This window comes from Pristis pectinata, chromosome 18 (assembly GCF_009764475.1).
Source record: "Pristis pectinata isolate sPriPec2 chromosome 18, sPriPec2.1.pri, whole genome shotgun sequence".
NCBI classification, from domain to species: domain Eukaryota; kingdom Metazoa; phylum Chordata; class Chondrichthyes; order Rhinopristiformes; family Pristidae; genus Pristis; species Pristis pectinata.
Genome location: NC_067422.1, coordinates 21,219,147 through 21,236,659, shown reverse-complemented (window position 1 = coordinate 21,236,659; position 17,513 = coordinate 21,219,147). Strand labels below are relative to the sequence as shown.

Here is a 17,513-nt window from a genome sequence, read left to right as displayed (position 1 = left end):
GCAATGAGCTTGCATGAGCATGAAATGTGTATTGGTGTTGCACACTGTTCAAACAACATGCTTGAGGTTGTCTCTGAACCTTGGATCTGAGCTCCTTAGCATGATGGAAGCTAAGCAGGATACCATCTAACACTTAATGCTTTTGATTTTAAAATCCAATTAATTGGATATCTGTGCAGGAGGAAGTGGGATATTTAAATGAAGCTTCTCCAGGATGCAGCCTGCACTTTGTCTCCAACATTAATTTGCAGAATTGAGTAGCTAGGGTTTAAACATGGCTCTCTGCTGACTTCAAGAAGAGGCAACAGTTTGGATGTACACATGCAAACTCACTGCATAAAGGCCCTGTTGAAAACATTTCAGCCCATAATTCATAGGGATAACTACTTCAGTAATTCAGTTTGTACTAATTCTAAGATTGTGATATTGTCACTAATAGCATGTTACTACTGCTGAACCCAGCAGATCCAGATTTGTGCTATCTGGCCATGCACACTTATCAATACAAAATCTGGCACCAGATGGTGTACACCGTCACTTGCAGTGTACGTCGAAGAACATGTGGAACTTCCCTAGACGGAGTGTGAATGCATTCTGTGGGTCAAAATAATGGGAATTGTTTTAAGGGGTTAACATCCCATTTTGGATGGGCTACCAAAACTGGTGCAACCATTGTTCATTTATTTCTCAATTTCTCTAACTCAATAGGTTTGTCTACTTATGATCTCCTTTTTCCTAGTTATTTGTCTCCAGTTTGCATGCCATAGCAGATGTCTGTTCACTGAGCACGAGATGACATGAGCAGTATTTCAGTTGTGGAATGACACAGTTGAGTGATTCTCTCCTGGAGTTTCCCCAGCTTGCTATGAAGCTCGCTGTCTGTAATCCAGTAATTTGGTACTCAGTATTGTGAATAGTTGCTGCAGGAGCTTCTTGGCCAAGTAAGGTTTTCACTTGAGGGCACATTGATTACGTACTGCTTGAGGGAATTGATATTCCCGTGAAGGAATCAGAGGGCAGTTTAACACCCAATATAAATGTGGAAACTTTAACTTTGAGAGAAGTCTAGTTTTTATATTACAAATTATCTGAAACATTGTACAATTAAGGGTTGTACCTGGAAATAGTTGCCTGCTTAAATAAGTCCCTCCATTAGTAACTAGGCAGAGCTTTGATTTTTTTTGTTCTGTGCAATATACTGGAATACCACCAAGTGTATTTAAAAAGTGAATTGCACAAAGAATACATTGTTTAAAATTGGGCAGCAGGAATGTTTAGTTAAACCAAGCCTTTAAAATCTTGATGTCAGTTTTAAAAAGCACTAGCTCTGCCTTTTGAATTCTGGTCATTGGTGGTTATTTGAAGCTGAAGTTTGGAGGTTAATATCAATTTTAGGTCTGTATAAAAACCAAAATGGCTTTCAAGTTGCTAAATGAAAGATTGAATTTCCCTACTCCTGACTCTGGTTGCCTGGGCATGCATGAAGACTATACAGCAAACCTGAAGCAGTGACTTCAATATGTAAGCTATATTCTAATTTAAATATAACCTTTAACTGAAATATTGATTTTTGTAGTTTTCTCCCCTATGTGCATTGTTTTCAAAGATAAAATTCAAGACATCCTGTTTCACCTTTAAAATTGTAAATGGCCCTTGGTACATCAGTGTGGTGGTAAGTGTCCTATTGGCACTTGGGCTTCTCTAATGAGAACTTGTGGTTTTTGGCACAGGAATTTTCATTAGAGCAAATTAGGTAACAGGAACTGGTGGAGAACTTCCATCTCCAGGACCAGATATTGAATTGAATTTTTAGTTGATAGTTTTTTCCTGTGTCAGAACTGACTGGTTTTCCACATTTTGTGGAATATTAACTGCTTTTGCACAAGGTACTATCTGATCTCTGCAATTCCAACATTCGTCTGTTTCTGTCTGCCTTTTTAACTACCCTCATTAATCTATTTAGCAGACATCTATAATTTGACAACCCTGGCTTTGCCCTATCAGAGATATTAATCTTGTCCTTTGCCACCTCCCTGGCCCTGCCCTTACCCCTGAATTCATTTCCATTTCTGAAGGGTCTTTGACATGAAAACTTGCCTGCTTATTCTTCCCCAGATGCTGCCTGACCTGAGAATTTACAGCACAATAGATGACTTCACAAAATGGTAGTTTTCAAGCACTTAGATTAAATGTAATGGAGAGTGAAATTAAGTGAGTACAGTTAGTGTACTATACAATTATACAACACTAGTGAAAATCTGGTACAGTCATTGACCTTCCATGTTTAGAAAATTAATGTTATAGCAAAACTTTGAGCCAGTGCAATAGTTTAAGAGATGTGCTACAACTGTATAGAAACTAAGCTTTTCCTTGTTTGTGCTGCTGAAGGTGGGATGTGCTTAAAAGAAGAGACATTGAGTTTTGCAGAGATGATATTGTCTCTTGAACAAAGGCATGGTATGGACCTGCATTTTGATTGGTTGATTTTTCTGTTTTGAGCAAGTCCTATAAGTCTTTCTCTTCCTTTCTCTCTTCGCTGCCCCCCCCCCCCATTGTCCAATAACAATGGACAGGCTATGCAAAATTTGAGCCAGTTATTGGGATCTTCATGTAATTATAACTGGGTTCTATGTTGAAATATTAGTTCTCATATCAAGTTGTAAATACTTGTACTTGAATGAATTGACTTGCAAGGATGATGGTGTCTCTCACTCTTCCCAGGTCAGAGTGTAGTAGTTTGGCCCACCAGATCCCTACTAACGTTCATTTACACTAATCCAGTAATCCTATTTTTTTTAAATTCTGCTCATTCACATCTACTCCCAGATTCTACCACTCACCACATAGGATCCATTTAAGATAACCAATCCTACAATCCCACACATTTTTGGGATGTGGGAAGGAAACTGAAGTACCTGGAGCAAACCCATGCAGTCATGGTGAATGTGCCAACTTCTAGAATTGGTATTCAACTAGGAGTGCTGGAGCTGTGAGGCACCAGCTGTACCAGCTTCAGTTGTTGACTTGCACTCCACCAAATGTTTCCCTTCCTCTGCAATCTAATCATCTGCTCTATAATTTTGAATATCTTAGGGGTTTTAATCCCTTTCTGCCCTCAGTGGTGGGTTGGTAACTTGATTCCATACAGATCCCTCAAGTTGTCTAATTTTAATGCAACTGCTGCTGGATTGTTGTAATCAGTGTCTGGGAATTAGTTAAAACCTTGTGCTGAAAGACTCAAGTGAAATCCTGCTTTCTTTGTATAAATTGGTGTGGAGCCTGGGTTTACCTTTTGAATTTGAGTTTGGAATTCAATGGGCCAACAGCTAATCTGTAGCTAAGGACCACATACTTTGGGATATGTATTTGCATTAAAGCCACAAGATGGGAAGGGAGAAAAGAGCAGTAGAATTTTAACAAAAGTAAAAAGGTCAGAAATTGTACTTAATGGCAAAAGGTTTCACTGACTCTGTCATCCTTCATGAAAATAAGGCATAAGATGAACACATGGAATTGATGCATGTTTATGGTTCAGAAATCTGACTGCAGCTGCATCAATTTTTTTTACAAAGGCAATGTTCAATTTGCATAATTTTGCTGGCAGCATGATCAAAATTGAGGTTCCAGAGGGTGTTTCATTAGGGAAGCATGTTAGTACAAAAACTAATTTATAACTGCAGAATTTTATTCTTTTTTGTGTGTGGGTGGGGGGGTGGCAGTGCAGAGGAGGAGAAGGAAGAGAAATGAGTTGTGGACATAGACATTTTAAGTGTTGCTGTCAAATACCTGGAAACTGCACAAGGCTTCTACAAGGGAAAGATGCAATCATATAGTCGTCTGAGTTGATGGTATACAAGAAATGTGAAATCTATTCTGTAATGCTTTTAAGGAGGAGTAGGAAATTTAAGGGACCAATGTAAAAGTGATTCAGCCACATCTGAAAATGTAGCTTCTCTGGAGGACAGCCTGATTGTTATAGCCCAACTGTACTGAACAAATGTAACTGCAGTTGGGGCCATAAATATGAATTTTACAAGCAATTGGTCCAGTTACATAATCCCACATTTTATCACCAATTCCTGGAACAGCCCAGTTTGAATAGCAAATGAGCACATGAATATAAAGAAAACATGTCCTTGGTAACATTGTACCAGCAGCACTGAAGCTGTTCATTTTCTGTAGCTGAGTAACTTTGAGCAAAAATGAAGTGCTGTTTATTTTCCCATGGGTGACCCCAATTCCCTCAGCAGCAAACTGCAAATCTGATTAGCTCAGCTTTTCTTTAGCAGTCCTGTTTTCCTTTGGAGATGGGAGAGATTACAGAAATTTAAGGTAATTGACTGATTAAACCTCTCATTGCTTCCCTGGTGCTGGCTTTTAAGACTGCTTACTGAAGGTTTGTCCATGAGGAATGCATCTTAAAATGGTGGATTAGGGATGGTTTTGTTTTTTTGAAGGATAATCTGTGTTCACCTCCTGAAGTGTAATCTTTCTGTGGAAACTTTCACTGACTTGTGTGCTTCCTGGTGAGTTCTGAAATCTAAGTGAGAAACTGAAAGATGAAACTACTCAGTCTTTTAAAGCACTAAAAACTAATGAAGTGTAGTCACTGATGAAGCTTATTGACTTATCACTTTTGAAGCTTGAACTGTATTGGTGTATTTCTCATTAAAGCTTAATTAATTTTGGTTTGAGTTCCTACTAACTGCCACTTGACTCGGACACATTACTTGAAGATCATGCTCCATGTTGTCACTGCTCTATTTCACCCTTGCCAACATCTTCCTGCATGTCTCTACACTGTTTTCTCTGCACTTGCTTTTTCCCAGCATGATGCTACATGCACTAGGATGCAAAGTATCTCTGGTAAGTCCAGGTTTTTGTACCCAGTTTATTTTCTGCTTGAACTAGTTTACGAATTTTGCAATTGTAGAGCGTGATCTGATTTAACCAAGAGTCCATGCAGAATGCTCTAAGTCTCCAATTCCTCCATTGGCCTGATCAGCTCCACCAGTATATTTATTATCCAGGAAAATCAGTCCACTTTGGTAGGCACCCTATCCACTGCACGGAACAGTCATTTGTGGCTGCCAGATTTCAGCTGGTAAAATTTGTGGTTCTAACATTGTCTGCCATACTTGCAGCCTCTAAATGGAGAGTGATTGCAGTTGCTGCATAGGAAGTTGATCTGCAAGTGGCATATCCTAAATTTACTTGATCTTCATGCCTGGAACATACTACCCAACAATGTTGGGAGTATGTTCATGTGAAGGGCTGCAGTAGTTGTAGCTGACTTGCCACCTGAATGCTGTGAAGGGTTGGATAATTCTAAATGGACTCTAACAAGTAGCATTTGCCAACAATTGGAAGGTGCTACCAGATGGGCAAGAGCTGAGAATAGCTAGTGGTGCATTTAGAAACATTTCCAGTGGAGTTAAATGTCATTGGAGGGATTTCTTCATTCCTGAGAATGCATGTTTGAATTTGGTTGCTGCTGCTTCAAATTCTGATAGATGGCAAACTCTTCCATTTGTGTTCTCAAAGCAATGTATGATTGCTTTATCAATTAATCAATATGACTGGTGTTTGACATAGTTACAGTTCCCTTTTCCAGTGCTACCATTCTACTTGTGTTGGATAGCTGGGGCATCTCCAAGACAACTTAAATGTAATTGTATTTGCACCTTAAGCTAAGGCTAAGTGTTTTTGGCACAAACACTTAATACAGAACACGAGGGCTTTGAAATTTGGAGTGAATCTGTTTAAAACTAAGGCTGCTGCCTTGTCCATATCTGCAGTTTCACTAGAGCATGTGGAGGGTTGATCTTAAATGCTTGGCCCTAGATGTTGGACAAGGCCTAGTGAGCACCCTTGCAGCCTTTGATTGAAAGCAAAGTTGAGGCTAGGGTTTAGGCTTGTAAGGCACTCCTAGTTTAATGTAATGACATTAGGGTGTCAGATTGAGTTAAGTGAGATGCAAGTTGAGTAAAACCTTATGCTGGAGTGAAATGGGGAAAATACATCTCCCATTCTGTCTGGTGGTTGTAGATTAAAGTCCAGATACAGATCAAGTAGTCACTTGTAACTAATGATGTGACCATATGGGTGGTGGTGTTGGGTAGGTGACTTTGTCCAACCCTCCAGTGATCAACATCTGCACATTGGCAGCACCAGAAGTCTTTTCAGTGATGTGGTTCCCACACTCTGGGTTACTTGTAATTTATGGTTCCCATTTATCCAGTCTCCCTTCACCTTTTTAATCCTCCAAATTGCAAGGTGGCAGCATTTAATACTTTGGCAAATGTTCTTCTGAGTATTCTCAGGCTGAGCCAGCACCTTGAATAGCCAGTACTGAACTATTGATGCGGTTGATTTTGTTTTGAGTTTCTCAACTTTGGTCAATGCCACTTTTTAAATTGTCATGTTAATAGTACAAAGCATAGACTTAAGACTGCAGCTTAATAGTTGTACGCATTCACCTGAGACAAACCCAATTGGTGGAAAAAATAAATATTGGAGGCTGATACTTGTGGTTAATTTTCAAAGCTTACTGAACTATACCCAACCCTAGGAATTTTCCATTGGATAGATCTGGTATGGGATAGAATCTAAATCATTTTCACCCTCACTGCCATCACCATCCAGGACACTGAGCACGGTTGGGCTTTTCCACACTTCATAGGTCAGGGGCTTGTTTCAGACTTAGAGCTAGTAGGAAAGCTGTTCATAGCAAGTGTAATTTGGCCCATTGTTTCTCCCCCACCCAAAATTTTCTATAAATCACTGGCAATGGTCTGCCTGTCCTGAAGCAGGTCCAGTAACTCCCAGCATTGGACACTTGAAAGCCAGACCAACATTTCCAAAAATCTCCATTATTAAACCTTAGTGCAAGCAATGAGTACATGAAGTATTGTCAATCAGCATTTGAATTGTGGAGGTGGTTATGTACCATGCATGGTCCTGGGCAAAGTTATTAGGATGTCTACTTGAACACTTTTGTAAAGGCTTTCACTTTTTGTCAACTGCATGGCACCAAGGATTCCAATAACAATGTTCTCTTTCCTACACTTGGGATTTTAGATGACTGAAGTTTCAAACCCAAAAGTACAATTATTTTGATCTGAATATTGAACTGTAGAGTGCCTTTCAAATAGAACTGCTTGATACGAGATACTGGGGAAAATTCTCAAGTTCTACTGTTAATTTTAAAGCAATATTGCTATAGTAACAGGTCTTTAGTCTGGGTTTGGATATACAATTCACCCAGTCTGAGTGAATTGCTGGCCTCAAGTTAAAATTCCAGGTTCCATATTACAAAGTGAGTACTGCATTATTCAAAAGCATTTAATTTACAAGAACATGTGTAAAATTTCCATTGCTAGATCTTTGAAATTGCATAAGGAAATTATAAGAATTGCTGCTTTAGAGCACATGCAGGAAAACTCAAACCTGAGTATTTTAAGCAATTTGTTTTCACAATTCTGCAGTTATTGCATTTTGTTAACTGGGAAACTGCTGGATTGTAATAAATGAATGCTTGAAATACCTGGAGCATCTGTGTAGAGGAACAGTTGAGTTTTGAGGACATTGACCTTTTTCAGTTCTGTTATGAAATGACATCAACCTGAAATGAGTTTCCCTTCCCACCTGCCTACCTGACCTGAGCACTTCCTGCATTGTTTCAATTTCAGGTTCTCAGCATCAGTAAATTTTACTTGAAAATATCTGGTTTGTGCCTTTCCTGTTTAGAAACTGGGCCCAAAACTAATTGAGCATGTTTGTCTCTTGTATAACTGTTTTGTGCATTTGTATAAAATTGCAGCCAAGGTGTCTCTAGCACAGCACTCAATCTGGCAGGTTTTGTTGCCCATTTACAGTGAAATTGTAGTAGAGTATGTGTGGATTTACACTTGACAAACTGGATAGTCTGCTTTCCAAACTTTTGTCAGGACCACATTTAATATAGATTGAGTCCTAGAACTAAAACCTTCTAAACAGTAACTGTTTTGGAAGAGGAATGAAAGTGTTTGAATTGATGCAGTGGTAAGATTTGCTGTCCAAATGTGCACAAACCTTGGACACGACATTGGGTACCAAAATGTGGCTGATGTTTCTGGAACCGGTTACTTTAGGAGTTGCTGTTTTTTTTTTGAAAAATAGAGCAGTAAGTGGAGGCAATAAACCTCTAACTATTCTTGCAAACATGTACTTTCTGTATATGGAGATGCTTGTGGTTCACCTGCTTGGTGCTAAAATTAACTTTGCTGTAAACATTTTTGTTAGAATTTCTATTAAATATATTTAACTTGCCCACAAATGAATTTCTTCTTCTTTTACAGAGCAGAAGAGTAGAACCGATTTGGGAGTCTTAAACATGAATTATCTGAGTGTTGAGGGCTTGAATTTTACCAGACATCAAGCCAAAAAAACCCATGAAGCTTATCCTCAGTAGGGAGATGCTGTTAAAGATTCTGTAATAGATGTTGCAATAGAATCTAATATAATAGAAAGCATTTACATTATAGTCATTTATAAGTCACAGCTTTGAGTTATGAACTTATGCAGATTATCAAACAATGTTAAGTTTATTCACAGTAAGCCTTGTATCTTTGTAACTAATACAAGACAGCCATTTTATTTTGCTCACCAATGCAAAAGTTTGGTTAAGCCTCAAAGGAAACTTTGTTACAGGGTTGAAGTACATAACTATTTTGAATGTTCTAGTTCAGAAACTTGCATTTGTAATTCTGAAATGGCAACATTTGCTTAATCTATTACATGTCAGTACTTTTGATGTTCAATAAAGTCTCCAAAGGTTACTGTTGTAATGTTTCATTGTTTAATTTTTTCTCAGTATATGGGATGATATCCCTTGCTAATAAAGACATGTTTCACTATCATGTAACTGAAGGTGTTGCTTCAAGAGTCATCTTTTTTCCAAGTTGGGAAAGTTTGTAACAGGATCACATGGTAATACCATGGTGGTGACAACACATTCTTTGCTTTTCACAGCTGCAGCATGTCAGTAATCACTGGTCACCAGTTGAGTGAATCACCAGAATGGTTTTAATTTGGTAATGCACATTACCTCAGTTCTTGCACTGGTAATATTCTGAAACTAGATGAACATTGATGAAATCTATGTATTGGTTACATTGAATTTTTGCAGACACAAGAACTGATGACATGCCCCCTGTAAAGCAATGTATCTTTGTACAAAGAAACCCAATGGAAGTTAATCCTGAGGACCATAATTCTAAAATTGTACTTTCAAAGACAGCAGTCCCTGAAGGTTGTGGCTCCATTCCTTTCTGGGGAAAACTTGAACTACTGAAGCATTTGGCAAGGATTAAGACATGCCACATTGTGAATCTAATCATTAAAATATTAAATCAATATTTTGACCTTTTTTGGGGCTACACTCACACTCGCACTCTATTGGGGCAAGACAAAACTTCTGTTACTTTAAATGCAGAGTGGAATGTACAACTTGCAGCTTCATTTGGAAAGGAAGCTAATTAGATATTATTGGACAAAATTCATAATACCTTTTCAGTTGTAAAGACTTTAATGTTAGATCACAATACACCTGCAGAAAAATGAATAGAAAAACTTTTGCCATAAGGGATTTTTCTTTCCCTGCTGGTGAACCACAGCAACCATTTCAGCCTTCATATTGTCAAACCATGGCTTGAACTCCAGATCTGCACTTGTCTAAAAAGCTAACAACTGCCATTTAAAAATATTTGACCTGAAAGAAAGCGGCATCTTGATGGATACACAGCTCAAGCCCATGGACTGACTTCTCCAGTTCTCACATTGCCATTGCAACAGGCAGAATAAAGATGCTCCAATAGTATGTGGAACAATTTGATAGTATCAATTAAGTGGCTGGATTCATTAATGGATTTGAATGCTTGAAACAAGATTTGCCCAGTATGATCTTGCAAAACCTTAGCTCCTGCTTGTTTGTGGGTGAGAATGTTACTCCAGGGCTTTATGGAAAATAGATGAGTTTGTGGAAACTTAGTGTACAAATTGGCAGCTGCTTTTCCCATGTTACTGCTTGCAAAATTATTTCTGCGAAGTGCTTTTGGGGACATCCTGACTCCTAAGAAATGCAGTTCTTTTGAGATTATTGACTGGCCTTAACCTGTCAGCATGCAGTACAAAGTCCTGTATAAACTGAAAATTGGAGAAAGCAAGCCTGCAGAATTGATTTAATGAAAGTATAGGAATTGAATGTGGCACTTGAGCATTCATTTAAAAATGTCCAGCCTCTCTCAAGATGTTAAATCAGATGAACCAGAGTTTACACAAGTATCTTTTTCTTTCTCACTGCAGATGTTGCAACAGTTTATTTAACATGTCAGCAGTTTTTGTGCAAAGATTACTGCATGTAAATAGTGGCCAAAAAGTCATTTGTGCAATGCTATCATTAACAAACTTCACAAAGGATTTGAGCGTACCAGAAATGTTTCTTGTGCTGAGTTTCTGCTAGTTTCCTAACTATATGGACAAGGAACTGCAAGAATGGCACAGCTTTTTGTAGGTTGACCTAAAACTTGCTACAAGATCCATAGTTCATCAGTTTGGTTTGTGTAAATTTAATTTGTGCCATTCTTTACAAATCTGCTCAATTGTGCACCCTACTTTCTGTTCTAGGATTCAGCAAGAACAACTGGCTGCCATCTTCAAGTTAATGAAAGAACGGAAGGAAGTTTTCGGTGACATGTCAGAAGCCGATATGGAGGAACAACTCAAACTTTATTCTCTTTAGGCTGCAACTCCTTGAAGATTACTTAATGTAGGGCTACAATTGCCAAGGCAAAACAATGTTACTTGCAAGTGACTTAAAATTTAAGTATTAGTAAATAGTTTGGCAACTACATAGTTGATATCCAAATGTTTGTTCTTGATTATTTTCCTGCAAGTTTCCTAGTGACATAACTGGAGACCTTGTAAATATTGGTTAATTTTGGTTCATTTGTTGTCTATACAAAGTGTTGATGCTCATGTAAGATAGTGAAATCATTTTGCTGTTTCTCTGCGGTACTATCTATAATACTAGATTATAACTTGTGAATTTTGGTAAACTAGGTGTCTAACTCTCTTGTAACCCACAGTTTATATAGGTATTGACAACTAAAGTATCAGTATGATTTAGTGACAAAAAACATGCTAATTGCAATTAAATTTAATCTTTAAATCTACATTTCTTGTTACAACTATCCTCATCTGTTGGAATTTATTCGGAGGTAGAGCACTCAATGCAGACAAGATGATAAAAGCTGTTGGCAGTGCCATCAGCCAGCTCTTCAGTTTATCCTGCTCAGCAGTGCTCACCTAGCAGCCAGTCAAGATCACTTGGCTTGAGAGCTTGTCAAAACTTTGGCTCAAACATGGAGAACAGCTGAATTCTAGAGGGGAGGAAGTCTGATCTTGACATTGCAAGGAAGCATTTGACACACTAACCCCTACTGAAATGGGTGCAGTCGCCGCAGGAGCACTCTTCCACTAGCTGGGGTAATCCCTTGCATGAAGAAAATTGCAAAAATGGTTGGAACTGGATCAGCTTGGGTGTATGAGGCCATCTGAGTAGTCTCCCAGTACCAACTGTTTTTGTCTGCTTAACAAATGAGCTTTCAGCTGGGAGTGAGGAAGTTTGCTTCTGCCATTGCAGCTACTCCAGTACTGGGATCATTGTCTGGGTGCCAGTAGGCATTGAACAGGATTCAAGTTTGGACTGAACTGGAAGGTAACATTCTTGCCATGCAAATGCTAGGCCATGCTCATTTTCTCATTACATTGTCAAGGAATTTTCCACCATCAGCATCCTGAGGAATACCATGGACCAACCACTTAACTGGACCACCCTTAAAAACAGGTTGAAAGAAGAGGTCAGAGGTTTGGTATGTTGTGATTGACTTACTGTTTTCAAGGCATTTGTTACAAGAATGGATTGCTTGTCATTTGTTTTTGGTTTCAACTGTGCTCAAACAGGATAAAGCAGCCTCCTTGACTGCCAATCCATCCATCAGCATCAGGCTTTCTAATACTAGGGTGGAATTTAACTTGCAACAATGCTTAAAATCAACCAAATCTATAACCTTTACCACCTAGATAATGAGGGCAGCTGCCAGGAATGCCATCTGCAAGTCGCCTTAACTTGAAAATAAATATTTCTTTGGCATCGGGTCAGATATCTGGAACTCCAGAGCTAAAAGTACATGGAGAATACTTTGGCCACACCCACTACAACATTGCAACAAGACAGCTTGCCACCATCTTCTCTAGGAAATTAAGTATGGGGAATAAACGCTGATGTTGCTGGTGACTCCAGCAGGTGAATAAAGAAAACTGCTCATGATCTGGTACTGGAATGCTTTGTCTTGTTCCTCAGTAGTCCTTCCATTGCTGAATTACAAGTTCAGTGAATAAAAAGTGACATTTTTACTGACAGTGAACAACTTCACATAATTTACAATGTTATCACATAACACTTTACCAGATTTGCTGAAGATATTTTTCCATTGCAGTTTGTAGAGTTTTAAATATTCAGACTTTTTGATTATTTTAATCTATTAAGAACCCATGTTTCTGTAGCAACTTCATAGTTAACAATTATTAGTGATCATCCTTTTTCCTATTTAGTACAAATCGCATCTGTATTTCTGGATGAGGGGTTTGATGGCATCATCCTTTAATTTTAGATTGAATTTAGAGCTTTGAGCCATAAGATGAGCAATGTGCTGTTGGAGTAGATGCAACGTTTTCAATGTAGCCTTTATTAGAAACTGCCAGGAAGATCAAACTTGAGGGATTGTTTCATTTTGGGACTTCTGAAATTTGCATAAATAATTTAAACTATTTTCACATGGTCTGGCGTTAAAACCAAGATAAATCTGGGCTTGGGAATGAGTGATTTTTTTCTTATCTGAGAAAATATTAACCCTTGATATTTTAAATTACTGGAAACCTCAATTATCAACACTTCCCAAACTTTTTTTTAAAAAACTTGCCCAGAAGACTTATTCCAGTTTGGAGTCTGACAGACAAACAGAGAAACTAAATATTCCTTAGTGAGAATAACTCAATCTGTTCCTAAACCTTTTCTTAATGAGACTCTATTTTAAATTTTGTTACACTTCACGATATTACATTGACAAGTGTAAGAAATTTGTTTTGTAAGAAATACAATTAAACAATGCAGTAATTTGAAAGAACTTGTGTACTGATAGCATGAGATTCATTTTTTTCATGAAAGTGAATAACCAATGTCTAACGATGACATTACAAATAAATGTGTATTTTAAAGTAAATATTGGTCTAACTTGTGAAGTGAGGGAATTATTTTAAATTAATTTTGGCAGGCTATCCTCAGCCAGAGTGTGGTTGAGAGGTGAATGGTCCACATGTCTCAGTAACCAGGTGATGTCAAAAATCAACACCAGACTTGAGACTGGAATAAGGGGGTTTCTAAAGATGTCAGTGTTTTATTATGGAAGCTTCAATCTACTACTATTTTGTAGTTTTTGAACATCCACCATGAAGAAGAAAGGTGAAGATGGAAATTTTAAATGGATATTGATCATCAAAGGCAAATGCTTCGAGCAGAGTTGGTGATTACCAAGTGGAAAGTGGACTCAAAATTGCACCCATTTTGGAAAGCATTATTTCTCTATCAGAGAACACTATATCCATTTATCATGAAATGCAGAATCTTCAATGAACCAGTGTAATTGTTAGCATTTTAAAACATTTTAAAATATATTCCAAAAGAATAAAACAAGAATTGTATGAAAATTTGAGGGTGTTGACTTAGCAAAATTTAGTCAATACAATTGAAATAAGTTTGATTTTTTTTTAACTAAGTTTTTTTCAGTCAATGCCAATTCCTCAACTGAAAAGATTACCAAAGCTTGACCTTGGCTGAACAAAATCCAAGTTAAAACAAAATCCAAACCTAATGATTTTTTTTTTGGCACCAATTACATCAATTGCACAATTAAGTGGAGACTCCAGTCTTTAGATAAGCATTTAAGTCCAACTTGATGTCAAAGTGGCAAAATGATTTGAAGGGCTGCCATTATTCTATTCAAATTAATTTGCAGTTTACATCCATGAATTGATAAGTTTATGGAAAAACATGAATATGGATTAAAATTAATTTCCAGATTTAATTCACAAATGCAATAAATGGTGTAAAAAGTCATTAACCTTTGTCATATTGAAGTGGAACAGCCATGTAGCACAACCAGAGCATTTACATTAACAGGGCTGAGAACTAATTGTTGAACTTGCAAGCTAAAAGAATGTTGAAGCTACATTTTGGATGTGATTCTGATCTTCATCTTGCACTCTGGAAAAGAGGAAAGGATATTTCTTGTGATGGTATTTCCCAATTAATGCTTTATAGTCCCTTTTCTGTTTCATAATCCTGCTACAACCTAATGACTATTTTGTAGATTTCTTTAGCTTTTATCCATGATTGTTAACTTCCATGCAATGCACTGCTTTATGCACTGTGCTGGGTTCCCTTATCCTTTTCCTCCTCCTTCCACGATGGTCCATTTAACTTGGTGATTATTGTATTATAGGCTGTGCCATTCTGGAATGGTTCAGTGTTGGCAAAACAGCCATGTCAGAAGGTAAGGAGGTCATGATTCCTGAGAATTGACTGAAGACTGGCAGAGAGAGACTGCGAGTGGAGTTTTTCTTGTTTCTTTAAAATCCAGTGTCATCAAACTGAGTCTATTTAAGGGTTTATGATCTTTGGTTTAACTTCATACCCAGAGTTGTCTCTGTTTTAGATTCAGTATATCTGGCTGCTCTGCCTCAATGGGAACTTGTCCAGATTGTATTAGCTCTATTAAAATGCTCTGAGTGGATGGAGTGTTTCAGGAATAGAGACACAGAAAATAAGAGCAGGGGTAGGCCATTCAGCCTTTCAAGCTTGCTTTGCCATTAAGTAGAACCATGGCCAATCACCTATCTCAATTTTATATTCCTTGATGACTTTTGCATCTAGAAACTTACCTATTACCTTTTATACATTCAGTGACTTGCCTCTCCAGTTCCCTGGTAGCAAATGCCACAGCTTCATCACTCTCTGAGTGAAGAAATTTCTCCTCGTCTCAATCCAAAATCTCTGGCACTGTATAATTGGATAATATGACCCCCTGTTCTCAACAGTCCAGACATTGAAATCATCCTCCCTGTATCTAGTCTGTCTAGCCCTGTCAGAACTTTATGTTTCGCTTAGATCCCCTCTTCTAAACTCTAGTGAATGCGAAACTAATCCATCTGATCTCTTCACGTGCGGTAGTCCCACCATCCTGGGAATCAGTCTTGTGAGTTTTGGTTGTACTCCCTCTATGGCAAGTATGTCCTTTCTCCAGGAAGGAGACTGAAACTACATACAATTTACCAGGTAGGCTTTCACCAAGGCCCTTTTTAATTGTAACAAGATATTCTTGCCCTTGAATAGCTTTTACTATGAGGGCTGTGAAGTTGACATACCATTTGTCTTAGCTGCTTGGTACACCTGAATTCATTGGTGTGCAGGAATAACCAACTCTCTTTGTAAGTCAAATCTAGTATGATTTAAATAAAATGTTACCTTTGTTTTCACCGCTGAAGTAGAAAACTTCACATCTGTCTGCAACTGCCATGTTTTTTTTGTCTCCTCACTCAATTTTCGAGTTACCTTGACACTTACTTGCATTCTTCTTACAATTTCAATGCCACCTAGTTTAGAGCTGTTGGCAAAATTCAAAGTATAACATTCTGTTCCCTCATCCAAGTCATTGATGTATACTTTAAATAGCCAAGGCCCAAGAACTGACCCCTGTGATCGCCCATTAGTTTCTACCTGCTGCCCTGAAAAAGACCATTTATTCCTCGGTTTCTTGTCTGCCAATCAATTTCCAATCCACGCCAATACATTACTGCCAAAACTATGCACTTCAATTTTGCACACTCATCTTTTATGGCATTAAAGTAGCTCTGCATACACCTATAACTTTACACTTCCCCTGCACAGTAGCTTACAGCAAGTAATAAGGAGAATATTATCATTTTGGTGGAGTGAACTGAACTGAATGATTCCAAGTCTAAGAGTGATATATTTATATGTGGCTTTGAACAAAGAAGAAAGAGAAAGCATGGAGCAGAGATGTTGTTTTGTGGTCGTATCTATAATTCCCTGGAAACTATTGTTCTCCAGAAAAGTAACCCTGTCGTGTAGTTGGTGATCTCCAGAGAACAGGATGACTTCTGTCCTAAGGGCAGATGTTATGACCCATTATTTGATCCTTGCAGTACACATCAAGCCTATTTATCAGAAGAAATTGAAGACTGGTGCATCATTTGTAGAGTTACTGATGGTTTGTGATGCCTGGATTGAAGACCTAAATCTTGCGAAGATCATTCCCTGCCTCAAAACACTTCACCTCTGTTGGATGAGGTTGACAAACAGGCAGCTGTTTGTCCATTCAGGTGATAAGACAACTGGCCCAATTCCTCAACGACAGACTGCCTTAATGCCAACCTATCTAGTAAAGACTTGACAAGTCATCCGAGTATTTTAGATCCATTCTCTTAACCCTTTGACTGCAAAGCATTAAACATGAAACTTGGAAAATCAGGATTCTCAAAGGAACAAACAAGCACCCAGAAGATCCCTGGTTTCAACTCTCTGCAAACCTTGTGCATAACCCTAAACTGCGACTTCTCATAATAAAAAATGTTTGGTATCTGACTGGAAAATTTAAGAGCTCTCCCATGTGCCATTGTGGTCACCCAGGATTGACCTTGAAACATAAAATGATCATACAATAATATACGAATATGGCATGGATATTTTAGCAATATATCAAGGGTGACAGAATTGTCTGACCTAGGCCTTCAATGTAACATTTGAATTGTTGCCCACTATCCATCTTTGTTACAATTACCTCAATTGTATGAAAATTATACTTTGAGCTGAATTTCACCCTGTGAGAACTATGAACCCACAGATGAAACTTGCTCTAGCAGTGTGAAAAGTACTGTTCCACTGAACAAGTGGAAATGAATGTACAACAATGGAGAACTTAATTGGATTACTCAACCTCTTACAAAGATGCAAGTAACAGAAAATATGTGTGAGTGCATAATTCTGGGATTCTGATATTCTTATCTGTTGTCGTGCTTAGGGAAAGTGGGACGAGTAAAAGGGAATTCTCCTTAGGAGTCCCACGGGATTGAAAATGACTTCTAATCTAGTTGTGTGGGTTCTGAGCTGGCTAATGTGGAAACTACAGACTCTACCACAGATTGGACAAGTGGTGGCTAACAGAGTGGGCAATTTGTGACGTTCTCTTTCTGCACACAGAAGCTTCTGTGTGCTTCCTATGCATGGCCTGGTGATACTCAATATCATCCCAAGTGCTCCTTCTCCTCTTTGAGTGGTCATAAGCCAGAGCTTCCCAGGAGTTAGTGGGAATGTTTATTCCTTTGTGGAGGCTCTG

At 38.2% G+C, this 17,513-nt stretch overlaps 1 protein-coding gene across 4 annotated transcripts in view; it reads left to right on the top strand.

Annotated features, from left to right (window-relative positions):
- LOC127579874 (matrix-remodeling-associated protein 7-like) overlaps nucleotides 1-11,213 on the top strand; it is an 88,514-nt gene extending 77,301 nt beyond the window's left edge. For 2 of the 4 annotated variants that reach the window (XM_052032900.1, XM_052032902.1), the window contains one exon: nucleotides 10,666-11,213. In XM_052032900.1, the coding sequence (XP_051888860.1) occupies nucleotides 10,666-10,780 (115 nt within the window). In that variant the 3' untranslated portion in view covers nucleotides 10,781-11,213. Of the gene's footprint in view, nucleotides 1-8,339; nucleotides 8,825-10,665 lie in introns of those variants that run through there. The other 2 variants (XM_052032901.1, XM_052032903.1) reach the window with 1 other exon arrangement.
- Nucleotides 11,214-17,513: the final 6,300 nt, after the last annotated feature.